Genomic DNA, 14,631 nt, shown 5'->3' on the forward strand with positions numbered 1-14,631 from the left:
GCTTCCATCAACTCTTCTTTTAGATAATTCCACTTACATACTAAATCTTAGATAACATACTTTCTTGCATTTCTCAAATGCATTTGTGCTTCCAGCTTCATATACTGTATAGCCAATAATAACCTCTCTAATCCTTCCTTCTAATACTATCAAATTGAGCTTCTTTAGAATATCTGCACAGTTAAGATTTTCCTCTCTGACTGGTGTTCTAACATCAGTCTTACAGTACAGTGTATCTTAATTTTCATGTGATTCTAATCTGTTGTAACATACTATAAGCCTAGTGTAACATAGGGTGTGTGAAGTGTTCTCAATTATTCACCACCTTGGCTTTTAAACATCATCTGTTTTGACATATTTACCTAAGCAGCTGGTTTCATTCTCTTTGTGGTGTGTTTTAATTTAAGGCATTAAATTTGCTGTTACGTCCATATCTAGTTTGCAAGTGAAACAAATGAGGCATTGTTCACTGCCTATCTATTCTGTACTGGCAACAACTGAGAATTTACGGCATGAGAGCTATGCTCATGGTGTCCCATTTTTTTCTATTGGGGTGGATACGATCTCTCGATCGTCGTCGCCCTTCAACCAACAACATTTTGAGAGAGAGAGAGAGAGAGAGAAGAGATATTGATCGATTGATTTATATGTATAAAACTGTCAAAATTATAGTAGTAAATATATCTCCACGTAACACACAACTAACTTGCTGCATTAGCTCACGTGAATGGCGTTACGCCATTAAGAGAATTTGACGTGTGTTCCGCAAAATACATTTTTCTTACTTTATTACTGTAAATATTTCATACCTCTTATCAATAACTGGGTAAATTAAAGGTACACGTTACAACAATATTCATCACAACGATTTATTAAGTGAGGTTCACCTGTATGCAATAGAAAGGCAGTGGGTAAGGGGCAGAGTCTAGATAATGCAGTGTAGGATTGGTACAGGCAAAAGCAAGAGATGAAAAAGTTGGTGTCAGGCTGGCTACAAATGAAAAAAACTAGCGTTGAATGCAATGAAATGCCAATTTCTGGTTGAGCCCTGGTGGCTCCCTGAAGCTACTACAGTACACTGATACAGTGCCATACTACTAGGTGCCATCAGTCACAAAGTTTTATTGGCTTACTGAGGACCACAAGCTAGAACCTCTCTGCCTCATAGAGGTGCAGGGAGTGGTGGCTGTATGAAAACCTCTTATGAAAAGTTAGTCATGTCTTCCACCACTACGGTCCACCACTATGGGAAGGCACCCAGAAAACCTGCTAAACAAAACACACTACTACTTGGTTAGAAACCAGACTGCAGCCTACCAAAAGATCCCCCCCCCCCCTAACAATATAAACAAATGATAAAAAAATTATGAAACTAGAGAGAACTAGTTCTCCCTACCTTTCCCCTCTTTTGGGGTAGGAAAAAGACAGACCGGGTCAGCAGGCTGCTCCACCATCATTTCATATGATGATGGAAACCTCCCTGAAACAAAGAAAACCTCAAGCACAGAGCAGTCACTGCCTAATACCTCTGAACTTTAGGAGTGGGTAAGAAGAATCACATATGGGAAACAAGTCCTACACGACTCGGGGTCAAAGGTGTCCCCAACCTAGCAGGCAGCATGGGGGAGACAGAAAGTATGAAAGTCGCCAGGTGTCACAGATGACAAACAACCATCAAATTTGCACAAGGTGAGAGCGGGCTCGGAAGAAGTATTCATAGTACAACCAAGCCTGCAGGGGATTTCCAGGGCCTACAGGGGTGAGTGTTCCCTGCAGGAAGCCCAGGCACTGGGAATGCTATGCTGGTAACCCGCTGTATACTTGTACGGGCATTTCTGGATACCCGAAGTCAATGGGAGCAACAAGGTGGAATTAACCACACTAAACCTTAGGTGAAACTTAATAAAGGTAAAGCAGAAAAGCCCCCCAAGCAGAAAAAGGCAAAATGATGAAAACTGCCAGGCAGTTTTCAAAAGGCAAAATTGCCTTGCAAAATGACGAAAGGGACAGAAATGAAAGCCCAGAACTCCCGAGGACTCAACCATGGAGAATTAGCAACCAGCGAGAATCGTTGCACCAACCAGACATGTAAGCTAGAGGCCCACCACGGTGTGCTGGGTAGGTCACACAGACCACAGTGTGGCCCACCAGCAATAAGCACTACTGACACGAGGAAAGACAGTCAAAGCCTTACTTGAAGGGTGAGGGCCACCACAACCAAGAAGACCTTAAGGACATGTATTCCAAACACACCAAGGAAGATAACCCTGACTGTGCAAGTGCAGCACTTAAGGAGCACACAGGGAAGGGAACCATGAACACATGCAGCTCCAAGTGTACTTAACTCTTGATTCAAACTGCACAAATGTGCACAATAACAGCCTCAAAGGCAAACAACACTTAGCTAATGACAGGAGTCTGGAGCCAGAGCGAACTGAAAGGGCAATTAGCACAGTCTACATCAGTATAAGAACTGGTGGTAGACCAGCTGACCTGATCTGCCTCTCTTCTTCCAACAAATGAGGGGGATGGGAGATGCGGGGAACTAGCTTGCGCTAGTTTCACAAATTTTCGATCATTCGTTTACATTGTTAGGAGAATTCTTTTGGCAGTTTTGACGTTGCAGTCTCGTTTCTATTCAAACAGTAGTCTGTTTTATTTTGCTGACTTTCTGTGTGCCTCTCCTTAGTGGTGGGAGACATGAATAACTTTACATAAAAGGTTTTCATAGTGCCACCGCTCCTTGCACCTCTCTGAGGGGGGGCCAGGTTCTGGCTCGTGATCCTTTGACCAATAAGAACCGAGTGACTGATGGCACCTAGTAGTATGGCACTGTATATGTGTAGTAACTTCAGGGAGCTACAAGGGCCCACCTCACCTTTAAAACATGGAATTTCAAAGGAGAAGGAAAATTTTTGAGTAGCGTTTGTAAACTGTTGCATGACTCAAGAGCTTTAACATATTGGAAAGTAAAAAAAAAAAAAATAAAATAATAATAATAATAATAATAATAATAAATAAAAATGTACCCTGGTCGCTGGTTCAAATCTCTCAAATTATAGATATGTGTAGCTATGTTTTCAAACAATGGGTGTCTCGTTTTGATTTGGTCCCGAAGTGTCCTGGAAAGCATGCTGTCTCATTTGCGTACATGCATGTGTGCATGCCTGTTTCATGCATATGGATATGTTTAAGAGAGGTCATGCAAAGAAAGTACAGGAAAACACCTTTACTTAATCCCATGATGCATCAATTTAAAGCCCTATGTAGCTAAATTGAGAACATTGGTTTGTAGGACCTGCATTATGGAACAGGTGTTATAAGTGGAGTTTAATTTTACCTGAGAGTGTGACAGCAAGGTCTGGCTCAGCGGTGGTATGGGGGGAGTGACCACGATGGTAAGGGCACCACCCGGTGGATGCATGTGGGGTGAGTCGTAAGGCAGCGGGAGGGTACGCAATCCCTCCGTGCCCTCAACCTCACATGCAACCTATGAACCACCAATGAGTCATGCACTACACGAGCTACAAAATTCATGATTTTTTTTCTAACAAATGAAGGATTTTACAAAGAAAATATTTAAAGGGAATAATTGGTTAAAATAAGCTTTGCCACATTTAATAAGAATTAAGAAATAAACTACAGATTCCACAGTTATAAATATTAATAACTATTTATCAATGAAAATTTAACAGCATCCTCTACAAGATGACTAATATTAAGAGAAATTATTTTAAATAATAGCTTACATGTTTTTTTTATATTAAAGGGTTATAGAGCTTAAAAGGTGACACTAAGTTTGAAGCACTATCACTACAAAGCCACACTTGATCAATATCACAGTAAAGGTTTGATGTTCCTTAGCATTTTATAAATAATGCAAAGGCAATTTAAATATAATTGTTACAGTATTATAAAGGGAAAAAAACTACTCGAATTAATATTTTAATAGATGCTAGAGAAAGGGAAATTACACTTACATATATATATTATTAATTAGGAAAAAGTATTTCTTAATATTAGCACAGTTTACATATATGGTATTATTCCATTTATATTTCTCAAAGAATATGGCTGGCTTATTTTACCAGCATTGACCCTTTAACTGCGGCACTTCCATTTACACCCCATACTCTTCATGGGGTCTGTATGTGGCTAAAAAACTAAAATTTAGTTAAAAAAAAATTCTATATCAAGAAAAAATTAATGGTGAAAGAAATATAAAATAAAACATTACTGTAATGAAATGCCATTTTCTGCTTGAAGAAAAGTACGTACCTGAATTCAACAAGGTACACGATTGTTGCCCCAAGATACTTCCGATTCTTGCAGGTGTTAAGGTTTTGCATTTTCACCAAAGATGTGTTTGAGTCGCATAAATAACAGTTTCTGTCCAAGGTGCCAACACTTTTTCCCAGTCAGGTGTTTACAGTCAGGGATCAAGATTCCTCGTTTGCATATAGTGCAATTAATTGTCTGTCTATTTGTGGAATGGTCCTGGGTTCGATCCCAGGCACCGGCGAGAAACATTGGGCAGAGTTTCTTTCACCCTATGCCCCTGTTACCTAGCAGTTAAATAGGTACCTGGGTGTTAGTCAGCTGTCACGGGCTGCTTCCTGGGGGTGGAGGCCTGGTCGAGGACTGGGCCGCAGGAACACTAAAAAGCCCCGAAATCATCTCAAGATAACCTCAAGATGGTTGGTGTAGGTTATTTCCCTCATGCACGTGGGAGATTTTCTTGGGATTGTGTGTTTGGTTGGAATGTTATGGCTTTCTCTGCCAATTTCATGCTAGATATTGTTATTTCCAGGACTGGATTGAGAGTTCACCACTGACTCCTTTTATTCAAATATGGTCAATTAGGAGCTGTTTATAAAGAGTCTAACTACATTGAAGATTATGGTCACAGTGACCCCTGGCTGAGTCCAAGTCATGAGCGAGTTAGACTTTTGTCAAAGTGACTAATTCCCAGAACAGCTATAAACTATGCATAAATGAAGATGAAAATGTCACAGATTTCTTCACTATTATTCCCGCATCATAAAAAAAAAATCATTCTGATAATGTAAATACTGTAAACACATGTGCAGCATGAAGACCTGGCATCTCGAATCAAAACTAAATTAGTAAGATGTAACATCATATGAAATTTCAGCAAGCATTGAAACATACTAAACAAATAGCAAATTAAATAAAAATTAAATGTTAACACAAAATACAATATTGAAAAAGTTTTTGTTTAGTAATTTATTGATATATTAATTTGGTAATTTAGTAATTTAGTAAAAGTTTGGTTTAGCTAATAAACATTAATACCATGATTTATTGTAATTATCAAATCATCAACTTGTATTCTTTATAAAAACAAACATGAATTTTCCAATCAATTCTTCAAAACTAAATATAATAATTGTGAAAAGAAGTACAGTTGTGTTGCATTCAGTTGACAGCAGTATAAATTTAACAAACAATCATGCCACATGTTGAGCCATGAAGTTAATTCGCAGAAGATAAGATGGCGAGTATCTTCTGTACCAAAGACGTCACAAATATACACTTTTTTAACGCTGTCACTAGAAGTACGAGCACTAGAGCATAACACCGCATGTATCGTGCACCAAAACTAGCATCTTTTATTGGAGGACAATAAACACTATAATAACACCACAAGTCTCGTACATTAAGAATCCTCAAGAAAAACTCAACACCTAATTCTTTGCCAAATTATAACCTTTTTGAGCAGATCAAGTTATACTTTAATGAGAGTAAATATGTTATTTCTAGTTCTTATACAAATACATCAAAGTGTAGTCCTAATATTGCTGTGCGAGTGCCTCTTTTCCATTTATTCAGTAATGTGATCTCTAATTACTTCTTACTGTGTTAGGAACACCAGCTAGAATGTATCCAATTAAATGCTACTGAATAAACATGAAACTGCTATTCTTTTATTCCTTCTTTGCCAATTAATTTATTTGTTCTTATATATACTTCATTTTATGTACAGCTGTAATCAGTAATTCCCTTATTCCAGTAGCCTAATTAGCAAAAATCCCTAATCCTATCTTGTTTTAGTTTTCATTCAACAATTAGTAAGTCATTACAAAAGTGGATGATTGACATGGATGACCAGGAGAATCGATAAGAAATTTGCCAGAATTATACTGTAACATGTAATGCCCAGCTTTACAGTGATTAAAAAACTGGTTTAGATAAGATTAGGAAGTCAGAATATTACAATTGTACCTTCTTGTAAATATATATAAAGAACCTAAGTGTATCTGCAGCTAGATGGATGAGTATAGTAACAGTAAAGAAATGCTTTAGATCTATATTGTAATTTCCTTGGATTACATGTCTGAGCTTCTCTAAAATTATTACAAATTCGTGAACTCCGTCAACAGGACTGAAAGATCATTACACCCATAAACCACATAAAACACACACCACATAGAATATTAATGAGTTTACAATCAACATATGCTGAGCAGTAAAGCAACAATGGTAACATCAACAACTAAAAATTACTAATATTGTATATAATTTCTCAAATACTAAAAAAATTTATATTTTTTTTTAATTTATCCCAACAAATACATTCCCTTTCAAATTTATAACTAAAAAAAATATGAAAAAAACAAAAACAAAAAAGTTGAATGTAATGAAACGCCATTTTCTGGGCGAGTCCTGGAGGCTCCCCGGAGCTATACCGGGCTGATTTGCATGTGTTAGTACATGGCATCAGTCAATTCAATTGGAGTTCTTAACCTGGCCCCCCTCAGAGAGGCACGAGGAGCAATGGCCTATAGAAACCCCTTCATGTGGTTGGAAGCATTCGATGTCTGCCATCTACCGGGTTAGGCACCCAGAAAGGTAGGCGTCCCAAAACAGACTCCACCTGGTGAAAATTGCTACCGAAAACCGAACATTCAATCAGAACGCCACAGTCTGAAAACAAGGAAACTTGCATGATGTCACAACCGCCACTGCACAGCAGTCTGCGCAGCTTCCCCCTCCCCAGGAGGAGGAAGGGGAAGCCCCAGACCCCTCACGCTGGCTACCAAATCCCTCCAAGACACCAGGAACGCGAAGTCGAGACAACTGGCTGCAACCTGCGACCCAGAGCAACACACACCTGACTAGAGCCAGGAACATTAACAAGGCAAGGGGCAGTCAGGACCCTGTTCGCCCTCCAAAATCCCCACGCCCGAATGTCAACCCAAGACATATTACCGAAAGTGGCAGCTAAAGCAGCAAATTTGCGAACGTCATGGGCACGAGGATAGACCGCAAGCTGGTGGGACAGAATAACCTTGCAGACGACCTGGGAGACCCAAGCACTGGATCAGGGAAGAAGGGAGAATGGGTCAACCCAAAGCACATCCCCAGTCACAGAGGCCACAGCGCATAAATAACGGATAAGAGCTACAACCGGACACAACACATGATGCACCCCCGACCGAAACACCCAAGGACCCCTCCGGAAAGTCGCCATCTCGTTCTTCGCCTGAAAAGAAGGAGACAGTTGCAACCAAACAAACCTTCCACCAGGATCGAAAGAGCAAAAACCCTATGAGTCGGAGGAAAGCATGAAGCTCCCCAACCCGACCCCCCAGAGGCCAATCCCAACAAGAAAAGAACCTTGTCAAAACAATCTTGAACCAAAGGGGCCACCACAAACCTAGGAGAAGAGAGAAAGAGAGAGCACCTGGTACAACGACCAGGATGGCTCAGGCTGCACATGAGCAGGCCGGAGGTGAAACAACACACGAGACAGATTGCAATTCGGGGCTGAAGTGACATCCATTCTGAATGCAAATCCTGCAAAAGTACGTCATCTCCAGCCACCGTGTAATAGGTGACAAGCTGCACAGTACCTTGCGCCTCTACCAGCTATGATACTACCACCTACCCAAGGTCAAAGCAGAAATTAAAACCCCAGCTAACCCCACGGGGGTCAGGTTCTGGCTCGTGGTCCCAGGTAGGCTAAGAACTCCAATTGAATTCACTGATGCCATGGTCTAACACATGAATATGCATATCAGCTAGGTATAGCTCTAGGGAGCCAGAGAGGCTCTCCACAGAAAAGTATATATCTATCTGAAAATGAAAAGCCAAAATACACAGACAGACCATACATATACAGTATATAGAACCAGTGCCCCATTTCTCACTTTCATTGAGTGAGAAGATATCCACTCAGACAAAAAGGTGCAGAATTTAGGGAAAAGTTATATATACTCTATATAATACACACACACACACACACACACAATTATATCACTACCTACTATATCTTCACAAATATACAATCAATGCACTCCCACACAAACCCCCAGCAGCACACAACTGCTTCAAGACCAGCTGTATGTATATCAATAAACTTAAAATAAGGAGCTCACCTGTTGAAAGAGCTCGTTAGAAGGAATATCAGTTGTGCGGTTCATGTGGTGGTATCCCTGTAGTTGCATCACATTACCCTCCTGGATGGGGATCCCCATGCTGGTTGAGGTTAAGTTGCTGCTGTCAACAATACTGCTGCCACCAATACCTCCCTACCACCAACAATGAGATTAGGTTATGAAGTAGACTACTGAATATTTGAAACTCTTAATGACTAAGTAACTGAGGCAACTATTTCTGATATAGTGGCACTTTTAAGTATTATTACCTTATGACCAACACCACGTCACATTTCATTCCAATTATATACAAGATATGCAGGATAACCACATTCGAAAAGGTGGAAGATTGGGGGGGGGGGAGAGACAGGTGTGTGTGTGTGTGTGTAATTACCTAAGTGTAGTCGAGGACCAGGCCACGGGGATGCTAAGTCCCGAAATCATCTCAATATAATCTCAAGATAGTTACAGGATGAGAGCTACGCTTGTGGTGACCCGTCTTCTGAGTACTCTTTGTCTCATAGCACTTTGAAACTACCGACAGATTTGGCCTCAACCACCTTCTCACTTAGCTTGTTCCAACCATCTACAACTCTGTTTGCAAAAGAAAACTCTAATATTTTGTTGTTATCTTTGTTTCATTAGCTTGAATCTGTGTCTTCTTGTTCGTGAAGTTGCTGGTTTCAGGAATTTCTTTTTGTCAATTTGGTAGATTCCTGTAGTATTTTGTAAGTGGTTATCTTGAGACGATTTCGAGGCTTTAGCGTCCCTTCCTTTTTGTTACACACCCCCAGGAAGCAGCCTGTATCAGCTGTGTAACTCCCAGGTACCTATTTACTGCTAGGTAACAGGGGCATCAGGGTGAAAGAAACTGCCCATTTGCTTCCACCTCTACCAGAATCGAACCCGGAACCTCAAGACTACGAATCCAAAACGCTGTCCACTCGCCTGTCAGGCCCCTTCAATCATATCATACCACCTTTCTGGTTTTACTATGTTTAATGGCTCTACTCTCTCCTCGTAACTCTTGTTTTTCAGTTCCGGAAGCCATTTTCTAACATGCTGTTGCACCTTCTCCAGTTTACTTATGCGCTTCTCGAGATTTGAGCACCATTCAACTGCTGCACATTCCAATTTTGATCTCACAAAAGTCATGAACAGTTTTAGTATTTCAACATCCATATAATTAAAGGCTAGTCTGAAGTTGGTAAGCGACACAAACGTTCCTCTCACAATGTTCTTTGTGTGTTCCTCTGGTGACAGTTTACTATCCAAACCCACCCCTAGGTCTTGTTCTTTATTAGAGTTGAGTAATTCCTTTCCACATAATTTGTAAGTTGTGTGTGGTCTATTTTCTCCAATTCCACATTCCATAACATGGCATTTATTCACATATAATTCCATTTGCCACTTGACACTCCAAGCACTTATTTTATCTAGATCAATTTGAAGGGTATTGCAATCGTCTGCGTCTCCTATCTTCCCCAGTATCTTAGCATCATCCTCAAACATGTTCATATTGTTCTGCATACCTTCTGTAAATCGTTTATGTAGACGATGAACATTACTGGTGCAAGAAATGAACCCTGTGGTACTCCCTAGTTACATTCCTCCAATCAGATACATTGTCTTTGATTACTGTCCTCATCTGTCAGTTAGAAAACTTTAAATCCCTGTCAGAGGTCTCCCTGTCAACCCTCTAGAATGTTAGTTTCCAGAACAACCCCTTGTGTGGGACTGTCAAAAGCCTTTTTAAGGTCCAGATAGACTCAACCACCTCTTTTCTGTAGTATCTCTGTGGATCTATCATAAACACTGAGTAGATTTGTTATACAGGATCTTCCTGTTTAAAAAACCATACTGTCTGTCTGTTATTATGTCACTACTCTCTAGGTGTTCAACCCATTTGGCTTTAACTGTTTTTCTTGTCTTGACTACCACCCTTGTTAATGATACAGGTCTATAATTTAGAGATTCCTCCTAACTACCATTTTAATAGATTGGTACTATGTTTACCTTTTTCAACATCTGCTAAGATTCCTGTGTTGTGTGTAATTACCTAAGTGTAGTTACAGGACGAGATTTACGCTTGGTGTGTCCCATCTACCCAGCACTGTCATTAACGCTTTGAAACTACTGAGATCACAGTGTGTGTGCGTGTGTGTGTGTGTAATTACCTAAGTGTAATTACCTAAGTGTAGTTACAGGATGAGAGCTACGCTCGTGGTGTCCCGTCTTCCCAGCACTCTTTGTCATATAACGCTTTGAAACTACTGACGGTCTTGGCCTCCACCACCTTCTCACTTAACTTGTTCCAACCGTCTACCACTCTATTTGCGAAGGTGAATTTTCTTATATTTCTTCGGCATCTGTGTTTAGCTAGTTTAAATCTATGACCTCTTGTTCTTGAAGTTCCAGGTCTCAGGAAGTCTTCCCTGTCGATTTTGTCAATTCCTGTTACTATTTTGTATGTAGTGATCATATCACCTCTTTTTCTTCTGTCTTCTAGTTTTGGCATATTTAATGCTTCTAACCTCTCCTCGTAGCTCTTGCCCTTCAGTTCTGGGAGCCACTTAGTAGCATGTCTTTGCACCTTTTCCAGTTTGTTGATGTGCTTCTTAAGATATGGGCACCACACAACAGCTGCATATTCTAGCTTTGGCCTAACAAAAGTCATGAACAATTTCTTTAGTATATCGCCATCCATGTATTTAAATGCAATTCTGAAGTTAGAAAGCATAGCATAGGCTCCTTGCACAATATTCTTTATGTGGTCCTCAGGTGATAGTTTTCTATCTAGAACCACTCCTAGATCTCTTTCTTTATCAGAATTCTTTAAAGATTTCTCACATAATATATAGGTTGTGTGGGGTCTATGTTCTCCTATTCCACATTCCATAACATGACATTTATTAACATTAAATTCCATTTGCCAAGTGGTGCTCCATATACTTATTTTGTCCAGGTCTTTTTGAAGGGCATGACAGTCATCTAAATTTCTTATCCTTCCTATTATCTTAGCATCATCAGCAAACATGTTCATATAATTCTGTATACCAACTGGTAGATCATTTATGTACACAATAAACATCACTGGTGCAAGAACTGAACCCTGTGGTACTCCACTTGTGACATTTCTCCATTCTGATACATTGCCTCTGATTACTGCCCTCATTTTTCTATCAGTCAGAAAATTTTTCATCCATGATAGAAGCTTACCTGTCACCCCTCCAATATTTTCCAGTTTCCAGAACAACCTCTTATGTGGAACTCTGTCGAAAGCCTTTTTTAGGTCCAGATAGATGCAGTCAACCCAACCATCTCTTTCCTGTAATATCTCTGTGGCTCGATCATAGAAACTGAGTAAATTCGATACACAGGATCTTCCAGATCGAAAACCATACTGTCTGTCTGATATTATATCATTTCTCTCTAGGTGTTCTACCCATTTAGTTTTGATTAGTTTTTCCAATACTTTCACTATTACACTTGTTAATGATACAGGTCTATAATTGAGGGGGTCTTCCCTGCTGCCACTTTTGTAGATTGGAACTATGTTAGCCTGTTTCCACCCGTCTGCTACGATTCCTGTACACAGGGATGCCTGAAAGATCAGGTGAAGTGGAATGCTGAGCTCAGATGCACATTCTCTCAGAACCCATGGTGAAACGCCATCTGGGCCAGCTGCTTTGTTCTTACCGAGCTCCTTGAGCATTTTTTCCACTTCGTCTCTAGACACCTCTATGTGTTCTATGTTGTTCTCTGGAATTCTTATTGTATCTGGTTCCCTAAAGATTTCATTTTGTACAAACACACTTTGGAACTTTTCGTTTAGTGTTTCACACATTTCCTTTTCATCTTCCGTGAATCTATTTCCCATTTTCAACCTCTGAATATTATCCTTTACCTGCAATTTGTTGTTTATGAATTTATAGAATAGACCTGGTTCTGTTTTACATTTGTCCGCAATCCCTTTTTCAAAATTTCTTTCTGCCTCTCTCCTCACTGCCGTGTAGTTGTTTCTCGCATCTTTGTATCGCTGGTATGTTTGGGGGTTCGGCCTCTTCCTGTATTGATTCCATTTTTGTGTCTTTCGGTCTCTAGCCCTCTCGCAATTTCTATTGAACCAATCCTGTTTCCTAGTTCTGCATCTCTGTTTTGGTATAAATTTTTTTGTGCCTTTATCATATATTTCACAAAACTTGCCATACATCTCATTCACTTCCTTGCCTAGCATCAAGTCTGTCCAATTATACTCACTAAAAAAATTTCTAAGGTCACCATAATGTCCTCTCCTGAAGTCTGGTTTTTCAACTGCTTCAACCTCCTTATTTTCTTCCAGCTTATAACGCATTGCATACTTTATTCCCAAAAAGACATGGTCACTTTTACCCAAGGGAGGAAGGTACTGAATGTCAAATATCTCTTCCTCCTTCCTGGTAAATATCAAATCTAGCATGGAGGGAACATCCCCTTCCCTCATCCTCGTAGCTTGTTTAACATGTTGATACAAGAATGTTTCCAGGATGAGGTCTACAAATTTACAGGTCCAAAAATCTTCTGTTTTAGCTTCATATGCTTCCCAGTCTATGGATTTCAAGTTGAAGTCACCGACTATCAACAGTCGTGATCTATCGTTATCCGCTCTCGCTATAATCTCTCTCATTATTGTTATAAGACCTTCACGTTTACTATCTAGCTCCTCCTTTGACCATGTGCTGCTTGGCGGTGGACTATATGCATTTATCATCATTAGTTTATCATCCTCATAGCAGATCTCTAGTGCTATTATGTCAACTTCTTGTGGATTGGCAGTCATTATTTCCTTCACCTTTAGGTGTTCTTTTACCAGCACAGCAACGCCACCGCCTTTCCTAATTTTTCTGTCCCGTCTCCAAATTGAGTAGCCCCTTGGGAATATGACCTCATTTAAAATTACATCTTCAAGTTTTGTCTCCGTGAGTGCAACAATGTCTGGTGTCTGCAGCTGTATTACATCACTTAACTCCAGTATCTTCGATCTCACTCCATCTATGTTGGTGTATGCAATCTTCAGGAACTTGTTCCCCCTCTCCTTATTCTTCACTCCCCCTCTCTCTATTGATTTTGTTGGTTTGCCTTTATGTACCACTTTACTGGTTTGCCTACCCCTATCACTTTGTAGAAAAAAGAATTTATTTCTTCTTCATTCCTGCTCTCATTTAAATGTTTTGCCTCGGCGAGGTTCAGTTTCAGCTTCTCTCTATCTTCTTTTGAAAGATCTCGTCTTAATGACCACCCTTTCCCATCCTCATCCCTTTGCAATTTTCTAGCATTCCTTAGTACTTCTTCCATCTGTTTGGCACCGTTTAGGGTGATCCTCAAAGGTCGACCTTTCCCTTTTACGTACCTGCCTATTCTCCTGTAGTCGCACACATTCTCTCTGTTTGTAAGACCTTCCACGAGGCCAACAATTTTATCTACTACTTTAGCTTCTTCTACAGCTCTTTCTGACCTAGATGTTATCGCCTTTTCTTTGCAGCCAAAAATGATCAGGGACTTACTCCGATCAACTGTGTTTTGCACCAACTTCGGGTTAGATGCCAAATTCTTTCCTCACTTCTAGCCTAATGTTTGTTTTATATAGGACAGGACACACACACACTAGCCTAGTGTGTGTGTGTGTGTGTGTGTGTGTGTGTGTGTGTGTGTGTGTGTGTGTGTGTGTGTGTGTGTGTGTGTGTGTGTGTGTGTGTGTGTGCGTGTGTGTGTGTGTGTGCGTGTGTGTGTGTGTGTGTGTGTGTGTGTGTATAGTCTATGAAATAATAATAATAATAATAATAATAATAATAATACACAGAGTAATCCCACTAATGTGACTGCATTAAGGAGAAAATGCACAGGAGCAGTGATGAGGATCCAAAGTTGTTTGGTGGATGTTCCCGCTCACACGCCATGTCGTGGTTTAGTCGCTAGAAGCGTGTGCAGGGGAACATCCACCGCATAGGTTCGAACCCTCATCACCGTTCCTACGGATTTTTTTTTAATAAAAATAATAACAATAATAATAATAATAATAATAAATAATAATAATAATAATAATAATAAAAATAAAAATTATATGACCAAACATATACAGTAGTCCAGTGAAGAAACAGAATGCTCGTTCATAGGACTCGGTACAGTCTTAACGATACAGTCTCACTAAAGCACTGGTTAATAAAGCATAGTACTGTAGTTGGTTTCATTA

At 39.9% G+C, this 14,631-nt stretch overlaps 1 protein-coding gene across 38 annotated transcripts in view; it reads right to left on the bottom strand.

Annotated features, from left to right (window-relative positions):
* The window catches only part of LOC123745316 (serine/threonine-protein kinase WNK1), a 340,974-nt gene that overhangs the window by 22,416 nt on the left and 303,927 nt on the right, over positions 1 to 14,631 (bottom strand). For 36 of the 38 annotated variants that reach the window (XM_069300723.1, XM_069300716.1, XM_069300719.1 and 33 more), the window contains 2 exons: positions 8,403 to 8,555; positions 3,341 to 3,490 (listed from right to left, as the gene is read on the bottom strand). In XM_069300723.1, coding sequence (XP_069156824.1) covers positions 3,341 to 3,490; positions 8,403 to 8,555 — 303 coding nt within the window. The remainder of the gene's footprint in view (positions 1 to 3,340; positions 3,491 to 8,402; positions 8,556 to 14,631) is intronic. The other 2 variants (XM_069300712.1, XM_069300738.1) reach the window with 1 other exon arrangement.

Source organism: Procambarus clarkii, chromosome 44 (genome assembly GCF_040958095.1).
Source record: "Procambarus clarkii isolate CNS0578487 chromosome 44, FALCON_Pclarkii_2.0, whole genome shotgun sequence".
Lineage (NCBI taxonomy): Eukaryota > Metazoa > Arthropoda > Malacostraca > Decapoda > Cambaridae > Procambarus > Procambarus clarkii.